Here is a 12,484-nt window from a genome sequence, read left to right on the forward strand (position 1 = left end):
TTTGGGCCAGGGAAAAGATATCTCTCTCCCAAAGCCAGCTTGACCTCCTCTGTTGCCTAAGATGCACATAAAGGTCACTTCCTAGAAGTCATAACTTGATTCATTCTCTGAACTTGTTTCTTTGCATTGGATTTTGCTTCTTTGTCACTTGCTGCCCCTAATGCTGACAACACATGGCTTGGACTTGCTTTTGCTTTGTCTAAGTGGCTCTTCTACAGATTTTGGGATGAATCAATGCAGATACTTCTCTGAGTCAAAATGTACTTCTGCCGTGTATTTTCCAAACACAATACTTAAACTCACACTTTTTCTAAGTGGCCAGGGTGACAAACCTCAGCTGTAACTCATCCTACTATGCTAAGAAAAAAATTGGTTGTCATTGCACGGAGGTAGATGGGATTTGTTTCAGGAGGTAGGTGCCACACATCCATGGGTTAAAATGTTCTTTTTTCAGTGGTATCTCAGCAGCCCCCTAAAGTCAGAATATTTAAAATGCTGGGGTATCTGCTTCACTATTTAAGCTTTTAGATAGCCATTAAACGCTGTGAAGTGGTGAGACATCCGTAGGCATCAGAGTCATCTTGAAGTATTTTACCTTTTAAAGGCACTCTCAAGTATTTAAAGGTGCCTTTAGCTATAAAGATTTTTGCATGTTCTCACAAATTTATGGTATGAATTATTATAATGTAGTGCTCCTGTATAGCTCCTTTCATCATGGGATATCAAAGTGTTTTATAAGCATTAATTATAGCACCCTTCAGGGTGGCAAACGGCCCAGCAACACCCATTCCAGTGGGGGCTCATCCAGGCTCTGGATGGGTGACAACCCCGATCTCACGGATCCATCCCTCCCTCCTGCAAGGGTGAAGTTGTGCTTGGGGCACTGGGTACCACAGCCCTTGTCTTCAGTCGTAGCCCCTTGCCATCACCTCTAAAGCACAGGCTCTTTCTGGGGAGCATTTCTCTCCCTGCACCTGGAAGATGAGAGCTGGACATCTGAATTTGGGCACTGGGTTGACTTTCATCCCCCCAAGTAAGCTGCACCTTTTGCTGCCCCTGTCCCAGCTCCATTCCCCTCTGTTTTGGCTCAGGATGCTCTTGCAGCTCTTTATTGGCTGCAGAGACTATGGCAGCTTTTGCCATGCCAGGGCTCCAAGTCTGGGGGGAAAAAAAAAACAGTTGTGCATGTGCAGGGCTGTGTGATGCACGATGAAATTAGCAAGACAGCAATGCTGGCTTGCTCAACCCCGCTGTGGACTGCGCTGCCTTGTGTGACGCTAATCTAATTGTGTTGTTTTAATTGCACTTTGATAGCTTGGTGCTCGTTGAAAGCTCAATAGGAATCAATGCCATTTGTCTTTTCCATCAATAAAGGCATAAATGCGTTGCAGGCTCTGTGTCAACAGCCCCAGAGGCTGGGGAGGTTATCGGCAGCCTGCAGCTGATGCACGCAGGGTGTTCGTCCTCACGGTATCGTGCAGTCCTCTATGGAAACCCACCTGAAGTTCAGCGAGGTCTTATTGATTCTAGCTGTCAGCTAGCCCTAACCAAGGCAGCCCACGCTGAATGTCCTTCACCTAAAACCAGCAGGCTTAACAGTAACGGGGAGTATTGAACACAACGCTCTGCAAGCTGACACCTTTCTGGGTGTGTTTGCGGCCGTAGAGCAGGCTGTGCGGGGTGACACGGATCACATCACCCCCAGCGTGAGGAGCAGGAGGGCTGGCTGCCACCTCGGCATCAGCCGGGAGGAGGTTGCTGGTTGCCTCGTGCTGATGGTAAGGACTCTGACTCAAGCAACTGCTGAGAATGTGGGTGGTCAGTTCACCTGTCTTGAACGGTCTAATCTTTAAGCATCTACACCTGAGTTGGTCACCACCTTTTATAGTTAGTGAGAGGATTATGAGCACTTCCAAAATCATCCCGATAGATGAAGTGTGTTGCTGCCCACGGATGTCCGTTTCCCTCTGGGGTCTGATTTTAAGTGGCAGTGTGAATTTAAGGGACAACTAGATTTTGGCTTACTTTAAACATCTTGATAGACATTTTGTATGGCCATTTCCTTTAGTGGGACAGAACATAGCATTTATTTGGCTAGATGCTTATCCCTCTGTCATGGGATCAGGAGCTGTTGGTCCTTAAGCTCTTGCAAGATGGATCCCAGTTAAAGTTAGATAAATGTTTTTAACTTGTCTTGCTTGTACCCTGAGCACCATGGGGGTCACAAGCCATCGGTGTCTTCTGGATTTGGGCTCCAATTCTGCCCCGAGGTGCTGAACGCTAGAGGAGGAGGATGACTCTTCCACCAGAATGCCACAGTAGCTAGCAGCCCTAGGGAGGGATATTGCATACGCAGTGCTGTGTGACTCCAGGCGTCTTCCCTGCACATCGCACAGTGGTGAGCAACCTTCCTGCTCCAACGCAGTCCAGCTGTGCAGCGCGAACCCTAGCCTGTGGCATGGAGCCCAAAGCCCAACCTGCGTGGTGCTGCCCGGCTCAAGCCGAGGCTGCCGGCAGCCCTCGCTGCGCTCCTGCTCTGCTGCCTTCCCCTCCTGCTCGCGGCTCCGCGATGCTCCCGAGTGCCCCATCCTCGGATAGCGGGCTCCGAGGAGACCACAGCCGCATTAAGTAAACATCAAAGGGGCTTTGATCAGCGGGGCCCTGCGGAGCACGGCAGCCCCCGAGGAGCACAGCAGGTCCGCAGGCAGGCAGCGGCGGGGACGTGGTACCTTAATTTTCTCCGCTGTGACACAGAATGCATTTGAAGAAGGGGAGCTTTCTGCCGCTCTGAGATGCGTGTAGGGAGAGCACACGTGCACGCAGCCTACTTCTGGAGAAGCCACGCTCAGATCTTTCTCTATTGGTTGTCGATAGTCAGAAAACCCCATTAAGGAATCAAGGCATCAAAGGCATAGGCCTCCTTGGACTCAGGCACTTTACCGCTTGTAGGGTCACCCGCTTGTTTCCGAAGAGCGAGGTGCCTCAAGCCAGCTTTGTCTTCCCTTTGGAGGGCCACGTCCCATCTGCTGCTGTGCCTGCCAAGGGAGACCAGGATTAAAGAGCCCGTGTTTTTGCAGCACACTGGTGCATGGGAAGATGCAGCTTGTTCCCTACGCACAATAGAAAGGAGCGCTAGAGAAACAGGGAGGGGACGGTGACCCTCCTGCCTCTGGCTGCGTGTGGCTGAGCAGAGCAGTCAGCTGGGTGCAGTTGGGTTGGGACCAGCGGCTTGCACGTCGCTGGTGCTTCCCCTGAGCAAAGTAGCTGGCAGAACTCCTTCCCTGCAGCATCCCCATTTTGCTCTTGTCCCCAGCCTTCTAACATGGCTCTCTCTTCTCTTGCAGAACTGGGGCTCCCAGGAAGAGGATGCTGCCTAGTACTGGGGTTCATGTACAAGGAGAAGTACCGCAGGATGACTGAAGGTGAGCGGTTTCCCCACCTTCTCTTCATCCTTCCTCCTTAGCAGTCTCATCACAAGGATTCACTATTGCTAGGAACACGCTAACTTCTTGTTCGCCCCGAGGGGAAAACCCTGCTTCCTCTTTGATTTCTGAAACATCTTGTTGGGCAAGCAGACAGGGGAAGCCCCTGCATGAAGTAGCAAGAGAAGAGCAGGAGCTTATTGCTTCCATTCATCCCAAATCCACTGTCTTTTCCTGTGAAAGGGATTTGTCGCACAGGAAGCTCTTTCAGCAATCGTTGCTTCTAGTCCTTTTATTCTGCTTGGGTGGTGGTGCCTCACCAGGACACCTTCAAAGCACTTGTCTTCAGCTGGTGCGTCTGACCCCACTGGAGAGGAGTGGGGATATGCTCTGGTTACCTTCACCCCTAATATCCCTAAAGCTGCAACATCCTGGAGCTTACATGGACTTCCTTGCCAAACAAATGTCTGGCTAATTGGTGGCAGAGGTACAAAAGTCAATTAGAGTCAGGCTTAGCCTTGCTGTGTTCAAAAGCTGTCGGCGTTTGCTTGGATAAATCTCTCACCTGAGATCAGGGCTGCTGTGCCTTCTCAAAAGTGTAGTTGCTTTGCTTGTCAAACCCCTGTGCTGAGGCAGAGATCTCGCTAAAGTTTCCCTGTTTTATATTCTAGTCATCCCCCAGGTATTTTATGAGCATTGATTAATCCATAGAAATACCATAAATAATTATGAAGTGTAATAACTAAACAAAAACTATTTATGCTCGGAAGGATCGGCATCCTTGCTTCTCGTAGCTTCATCGCTTGGCTGCTTTTTTCCGAAGCAGACCCTGGTGCAGCCCCACCTCTGGGTAATGCTGGATCCGAGGGGGGTGCAGGTCCCGGGGCTGGGCCAGTCGGAAGGTGTTTGCTGAGGATGCGTACGAGAGTGGGGCTGCTGCTGGGGACGGCGAGCTCAACCCAAAAAGGTCCGAGTTGGGCTCAGTCCTTGTTTTGGGGGTTGGTTGGGCAGAAGGTGGGCTGACTTGCCCGCTGTGCTTTCTTTTGCGTGTGTAGGATGGCATAATGCCCAGCGACTGGCCATAGGGGTCTTTGCTCCTGCAGGAAGCCTTGCCTTCGTGAGAGCAAAAGGTGCATTAGCTTGCATGGGGTGAAGCTCCAGTGGAGGCAAACTTATGGCTTGAATATCAGTTAGAAGATCAAAGGTTCCCTCTGTTCCCCAGGGGTCCTGATACCAAGCTGATAACATGGAGAAAGCACTTCACAAGCTTTCACCTCATGTTTGTTAATTATCCTGTGCTTTTTAAACATTGATTAGAATATTTTTAATAGGAAGGGGCTGCCCCTTGGGAGAAAGGACGGCACAGCCTCATCCGAGTGCTGTGGGAAGGTGCAATCTCTGGCTGCTTTCGTGTTCCTCGAGCCTCTCCAAGGCTGCCTGGCTGTGCCCCTGGGATGTTCACAGGTGCTGCGCGTGGGCATCCCAGCCCATCCTTTGGGATTCAAAGCCTGCATCCACCCACAGAGCAAGCCCCCTTTTCAGCCCTGACATGGCTTTGTGGAGAGAGAACAAAGACACATGAAAGGCCAAACGTAAAGCCTTTGTGTGGGGAAGGGAACAAAGCGTGCCTGCCTCGAGATGAGTTTCTGGCCCCCGCAGACTGCAGGGCCATTATGTTTAAAGGTACAATCTGCCAAAAAAAAAAAAATGAACACAAAGTCAGGGGATTTCCATGGCCACAAAGACCGCCTGGGACTCGTGTTTTCACTGGAAATGGTTCTGGATGACAATTGCAGACCTCAAGCCTCCTGGGTTTTAGATTTCAGCACGGATTCAAGCTGTAGAACATGGGCTGAGCGCTGGTGGGAGCAGAGGGGGGTTTCAGATGTCTGGTCATCCCAGAGGTATTCCCTGCCAAACGTACCTGAGCCAGGTTCTTTGGGCCAGTTACCTTGCAGGGATAAGGAGTGAGACAGCTTCCCCTTCATGTTTTTGCCAAGTGAGACTTTTTCCTCTTTTATTGCATTATGGTGCTAATGAATAGCCCTATTAATAATGACAGGGCAGCTGAAGGAGCTGAAAGCAGAGGCAGGCAGTGGGGCAATCAGATAATTACGAGGTGTGGGGTCTCCATCGTAGTGGAAATGGGTAATTACAGGGATCATTAGAACCTTGCTGTCACTTAATGGAGACATCTACAGAATGGGCTCCTAGGTAGAGAAGCACAAGAGGACTTAGACGGAGGTCTTGTCGGTGTGGAGGAGCTGCACCGCGCTGTACGGCTGCAGGCCTGGTACGGAGCCATCCTGGGCTGCATCTGCTAGGAACTGGAGGGGAGTGGCTGGTCTTAAAGCCCTTCTGGTGGGCAAACGTTACTCTTGGCTGTCCCCATGGACAGGATCCAGGCTGGGCACTTGCAGACCACAGTGGCAACCTCTCCCAGCAGGGTAAAATAAATGTTGTGTCTTATGGATGCTCTGTGGCCATGCCCAGTGAGGGGTTTTGCTAGCATTATGTTGTCTGCATCCCAGCTGGCAAGCGATGCACATCCATTAACATGATTGCAGGTGCAGGCTCTTCTGGCTGAGCTGTCTTCCAGGGTGAGAAGCAAAAATAAATGTCCAAGAACTCACCTCCATTAGCGTTAGTTAACGCACATCAGCTCTTCATATTGCCATATATCAACCTGGGTCCCAAAATAAACAGGTCTGGAGGAGGTGCCAGGATCTCTCGCAGCTGCAAAGCAACAGCATAGCCTCGGGTGCTCCTGGTGGTGATGTGCAAAGCAAAATTGATTTGAGCAGTCCCCCCACAGCTGGTGTTGCTGCACTGCATTGGCTGCAATTGCCTCATGCTGTATCGCTGCTGCAAAGCATGAGCCGGGACAGCAGGCTGGATTTGGGTGCATTTTGGGGGCAGGTGTAGGAGGGTGTTGCTCCAGTGTGGCTGCGACGTGCCCATCACTTTGCTGTGATTGACGGTTCCTTGCTGGCGTGCTGGGACTGCTGCTTGGTGCCGGCTGTGAGTTGTAGGGTGGAATTAAGCCGGTGACAGTTGTAGACAGAGGGAGAGAGGTAGAGCTGTCTGCAGTGACGGCCTTGCAATAAAGACGCTTTAGAGTTAATCCTCCGCCATCTGTCTTCATTCTGCTAATAACCCACTCAATCAGATGCTGCCGCCTGTTTGTTAACATTCAGAAACAGATACATAATCGGCAGGAGCATGCTGTTTGTGCACGCGGGGCTGGATTCCACCCCTGGCCATAGTGGTGGGTTAGTGGGAGCCATAGCTTGGGCAGGATGTCTCAAAGCACGAAGCAGAAAACGGGGTTCCTGCTGAAGCTGGTGGCAAGTTGAGCTGCCCTGCTTTCCCCAGGGTTTGGTGATTTCCCCTGCCTCATGGTGACTTTTGGAGCAGAAAGCTGACAATGCTTTAGTCCCCCAAGAAAAGAAGCGTCTGACTAACCTGAAAATTGGGACTATTTTTTTTTTTATTCCTTGTTTCCCACCTCATTCAGCCATCTTCCCTTCCCAAAGCTGGAGATGGAGGCAAGGGCTGTGCTGCAAACCCCTCCCTGCTCTCCCATCACATTTAGTCCCTGCCCTTCCATCGCTGCAGTCTCCAAGCTGGGCTCTCTGCTCTCTTCTGGGGTGGCCGAAGGCAGGTGCTCACACGTTGATCCTGCTCCTGCTATTTTTCTTCCTCTCTCCTGCCTTTGACTTCTCGCCAGATCTAACACGAGTCATTAGCAAGCGTCGCAGCAGCAATTATGGCACTTTTTGGCTGCCATTCATAAAGCTACTAACGGGAGCGATTAAGTGCTTGGAGGTGTCAGCCTACTCCTTCGCCACCTGTTCCCACCAGCCGTCGGCTGCTGGAGGTGCCTGCAGCCTCTCCCCGCCTCTCACCTCCCTTTCTGGGCACGGTGGTGGCTTTGGGGTCCTCCCGTGCACCTCTGCAGGGTGGCCCCACGCTCAGATTTGTCACTGCGTGGAGGGAAGGACGTGCTTCATCCTTGTCTGAGGCTGTGAAAGCGGGCATGGCTGGAAAATGGGACAGAAAAGGGCTTGGCACAGCAGCATCTTCCTGCTCTGGATAATGGTCTGTGTGCAAGGAAGGACAAAGCCACAACTTTACCTCCCTGCTTGGCTGATGTCCCTACTTTCTGCCTTGCTTACATCCATGCCATCAATCAGGGATGAGCATGAGGCTGAAATCTATACCTTAACCTGCAGGCATCTTCCCTGGGCTCAGCCGCTGTGGCTGGGAGTGCTGGCTGCTGTGCAAGGAGAGGGCTCGGTGCTGGAGCTGCTGGCAGCAGCACCCCTCTGTTTGCATCGTGGCTGGGAGCAGAACCGGGGCTCAGAAGCTTTCTGTGTTCAAGGTGTCTCCGTGCGCTTTGCAGAGCACTGGGATGCCAGCAGCTGTTGCTGCAGGGCTGCAGCTCTGTGTGGCAGCGAGAGCTGGTCTGTGTTTAATTGGGAGAGGGCGCTGCTTAGCAAATCCCGTTCGTGGGGTAATGGCTCCAGAAATCTGCCCAGCTAGGGGCTGTCTGAATCCGCAGCCAGAGATTTTTCTCTAAGGATGACAAGAACGTTGTGGGGCTGATGGTTAGTGTAAGGCAAACCCCAGGTTTTGGGGAATTACAAACGGCTTAAAAGTTTTGGACTCCACACTGCGAGCTTCCCCTCAGCCCCCTTGCTGAGGAGGTTTGGGGTCTTAGTTAAGGGTGCTGGGACTAAGCAAAGCTCTGTCTGATGTCTCTTGCTGGGGAGGGGGAGGAGAGAGACAGAAGTCCCAAAAGGTGGCGTTGATCCCCGTAGCTCAGGTTCAAGTACAGGACGCAGGTCAGGGTTGGCCCAGCGAGGCAGTGACGGTGATGCTTGGAGGAAGGAGAGCCACCCCCGGGCTCCATTACGCGTGGCAGCTCATCCCTCCATGCAGCCCGCTTCTGCTGCCTTACCAGCTGTGCCTTTGTGCTCGGGAGCATCCAGCGGTGTCTCTGGATGGGGCTTATGGGCTCCAGCTCCTGCCTACCTCCAGCCTGCAGATAGGTTTCAGTTCTGCTAGACGCAGGGAGAGAATTGTGTGTGCATATGAAAGCTGTTTTTTATGGCTTATAATTATCTCATACCCATCCTTAGAATAACTGTAGCTCCTCCATTATTAATAAGTGGAATTCCAGTCCTTGTCATAGATCACAAAATGGAGAGGAAGCTCAACCCAGGGTTTGCATAATGTACCTTGGTCTAAATTGAATAATTGGTAAAATGGTGAAAATCGTTAGTTTTTCCCCATTCCTTGGTGCTGGAATTAGTGAGATATTAGTGCAATTAACCACTGCTTCCATTTGAGGCTGCAATCATTTGGTTTGTAATTTAGAATAAATGTAAAAGCCCACTTGTGCTGCTGAACAGATTATTTGTCCTGTTTAAAAGTATCTAATGGGGTGGCTGTCATCTAAGCAAGATACATTTGACCCATTTCAATTTGTTTCCCTTTTAATCTGCTATCTGTTTTCCTGGATCTTTTTTTAATAAAAACATAAAGAAGAAGTGGGCGAGAGAGACCAAAGAAGAAAAGAATAGAAGCGCTATAGATCTGGAGTTTATCATAAGCCAAAGTAACTTGAAATCAAGGCTGTTAAACTGCAGAAAGCAATAAAAAGAAAACACTATTTGGAGATCGTTTAAAGGGCCGAGTGACTTGTCAATGAAAGGTTGCTCTATTCGACTGCTTCTTAATAGCTTCTCAGAGGGAATCTGCAGCTCTTGCAAGAATGAAGGCTGCAGGTACTTCTGTAGCAGCCCTGTGCTGGGGGGGCATTTGGGTTGGCAGGGTGCTGGGACGGGAGATGCGGAGAGTCCAACACCAAGAAGGATAGAGAGCAGAGGAGGAAAAAAGATGGTTTTAAACCCAAAATAGGGTTTAGTCTTTATAATGTGTCCTAAATATTGAAGCCTGGTGCATACTGGTAGGTACAGAGGATGGAAGCATTGTTCTCATTTGGGTGTGGGTCTGCGGCCAGCTCAGTCCCACCCTGCTCCAGCTGCACCGCCGTGCCCTTCTTCAGGGGAAAGCAGAGAAACTCTGTGCCTTTCTCTCCCAAAAGCTGAGCATCCTTTCAGTGCCAGTCTGATTCAAAGCTCTTCTCTGTCAGGCCCCATATTGCTGCCTGGAGAGAAACCAGCTGGGACTCTGGGATGGAGTCCCTGCTGTTCTGGGAAAAAATGGCTTGTTCAGAGAAGCTGCTGTCTCTCTGCTCCAAATGTCTCTGCTTGAACACCACTTCTGCTGCCTGCAGTAGTTCAAAGAGGGTTCAGTGAACGTTTCCTGCCAGGAAAACGTGCTATTAGAGTGGCACTGAGATGCAATGACGTATTCATGCCACCCATTAGCAGCCCAGCGAGGCAGTTGCTGCCTCAGAATTGCTTGGATTTATGGGGACACATAGTCTGAAGTGGGATCTTGCAAGTGACTTTACACCCACTGCAGCACAGGCTGAGCACAAATCCTTCTCAGTCTCGAGGATAAATCGGAGCCAACCCCCATCACCCCTGTAAAAAAAAAAAAAATCAATAAAATAAATAAAAGGTTTTGGCTCAGCCTGCTGTTGCACACAATAGGGCTCATCAGCCCCTAAACAACTTGAGGGGTCCCAGCATCTCCTCCCACTTCGCCCTCTGAGGCTTGGGCAATGAGCAGGACCTCTTGGCACCAGTCTGCAGCCTGGAAATGGGACTTCCCCAAATGTTTTGCTAAAAGCCATGGGATCCATGGCATATAATCTACTGGAACCCACTGCAGCTGATCTCCAAAGCTCCTCATGGAGCCTGGTGCACATTTTGCACTGCTAACTCTGCTGTCATTGCCAATAAAGGTGCTGTCTCCTGCAGGGCTTGGCAGCTCTGTGATAGGAAAGCTCGCCTTACCCCGAGCGTTGTCACTCGTGTCTGCCCGCGAAGACACAATCGCAATTGATTAGGGAAGGCTTCTTCCCATATAAGCTGCATTGAGCCTTTTGTTCTTTATCTGACAAAGGCATTTGAGAAGGAAGGGATGAGTGGATGGAGCAAGCTCCGCAGAAGTTGTTAAAGATGCATTGTTATCAGCAGAGGTCTCATTGACATCTCTCTGGTGCTTTGTGTGTCTGTTAGCTAAACAAGGCAGGGATGTAAGTTAAACCTGAAGAAAAAAACAACAAACAAGCTGCTTCTGTCTGGTGTCAGGGGAGGCTTTGCCTTGGTCAGGCCAGCTGGAGAACTGTGTAAAATGCAGGACCTCAGCACTGCTGTGAGCCAAATCCTCTCTGGTAAGATCCGTTGTGCACACGTACAGGGATGCTCCATGGGGGGATCCACGTGCCCTGCACGGCTCTGCTCAGACAGGATAGGAAACTCCTGCCTCCAGGTTCCTCCACGTGCTGCTGCAGTGCTCTTGGGTTGGAGAGGAGCTGGGTACCACCCTCTGATGCCTACGCATCTGAGAGCCCCGCTGGTTATAGATCTGGCACCAGCCTTGTGAGTTGTATGGTAGCGGTGGGGTTGTAGCAGTTAATGGGCTAAGGGTGTAATTTTATCTATTGATTCGAGTCGCAGTCCCCTGTGGAAAGCCATTGCTGTGCAATCTTAAATAAATGAACACAGCACTTCCTCGCGCCCCGCGTGCTGGCGTAAGGAATTCCGTAGCTGATTCCCGTCCCGTAGAACCTGCGGGGTGTGCGGGAGAGCCGGGCACCGCGTGGAGGCTGAGCGCCGTCCTGCAGGGATGGAGGCCCTGCTGAAGGTGTTCCAGGGATCTTCGCTGTTAGTAAGCATAGACTGATACCTAAGGGGGGTGAAGAATATCCCAGTGTCCTTGTGCTGCACTGCAGGTCCTTAATGGGAAAAGTCTCGTCCAGTAAGATTCACATGGAAAAGGGCAGGGATAAGTTTGTGCTTTGCTTTACCCTGTGAAGTCTGGCCATCTGTGTTGCTTGCTGTCTTTGTTGGCTTTGGAGTGGTTTATTTTTAAAGTGTCGATGGGACAGAGGGAGCATGAATTAAAGGAGATGCAAGGCAGCGCTCTGAAGGCAGTGACTCCAGCTTTCTCATCTCTGCGCTGCCTCCAGGCTACCCGCAGAGTTTACCTTTGAGCGTGTGTGTTTGTTGATAATTTCTCCCTCTCTGCAGAGCTGTTGCTGCAGCCCGGGGGTCTGTTATTTAGCTTTCCTCCCTCGGTGTCCATAGGGACCCTGCCAGAGAGGTTGCTGGCAGGCTGTATTTCATAAGCAGTACAGGTCACACCGCTGACATGGTGTCCACCAGACCTGAACCTGGACATGCGGGCCTGGCTATACCATTAAGTAAAGTTCTGATGATGCCATAAATCCTCCTGTAAGCTCTCCTGGCATTGACACGACGGCATGATGAGGGCAGGAGGGTGTCAGTATGTCCCTACCCACGCCTGGAGAAAGGAAGAGCTTGCTTCTGCCTCTCGTAGGAGTCCTCCTTGCGCACAGGCACTGCAATGCAGTACTGCTCTCTGTAAGGCACTGAGAGGCTTCCCAGCGCTGCAAGGAAACGTGGGGTTCATCCCTGTCTGCCTGGTCTGCATCCCCAACCGTCCTCTCCTGGAGGCAGGTCCTGTGTGCTTCTGCAGGCTCAGCTGGGGCTGGAGATTCACACGATGGAGCAACAAAGCACTACCAAGTTACTGTAGCTTAGAATATCAATTAAAACTGTTGCAGCCTTGTAAGTCCCTCTCTGAGACACGTGCTCTGTATTGATAAACAGCTAGGCTTGCCACTAAAATAGCTCTCAAGCCAACAGAAGTAAATCTACCGTGGAGTTATGGACAGAAACTTGCTGTGGCCATGGCCAGGGTGCTTCCAGCCAAAGCCAGGCTGCAGGGTGGGAGCTCAGTGAGGTTACTGAGGAGATGAAACCCCTCTGGTGTTGCAAGCACAAGAGTCTGTTGCTTTGGCGTGCTGTGAAAAGACTCAGAGAACTAGTTGTGACAAAGCTGGTCACACGCCCTGGTTTCCCCGTGTGTCGCTAGGTCCCATAACATCACCTCTGCTC

The 12,484-nt window shown here is 51.0% G+C and overlaps 1 protein-coding gene across 9 annotated transcripts in view; it reads left to right on the forward strand.

Annotated features, from left to right (window-relative positions):
• The window catches only part of KIRREL3 (kirre like nephrin family adhesion molecule 3), a 317,515-nt gene that overhangs the window by 209,448 nt on the left and 95,583 nt on the right, over positions 1-12,484 (forward strand). For 8 of the 9 annotated variants that reach the window (XM_083808117.1, XM_083808116.1, XM_083808115.1 and 5 more), the window contains one exon: positions 3,345-3,422. The exons of the other annotated variant lie outside the window; for it this stretch is intronic. In XM_083808117.1, coding sequence (XP_083664243.1) covers positions 3,345-3,422 — 78 coding nt within the window. Of the gene's footprint in view, positions 1-3,344; positions 3,423-12,484 lie in introns of those variants that run through there. 9 annotated transcript variants of the gene reach the window in all.

Source organism: Anser anser (genome assembly GCF_964211835.1).
Source record: "Anser anser genome assembly, chromosome: 22".
NCBI lineage: Eukaryota > Metazoa > Chordata > Aves > Anseriformes > Anatidae > Anser > Anser anser.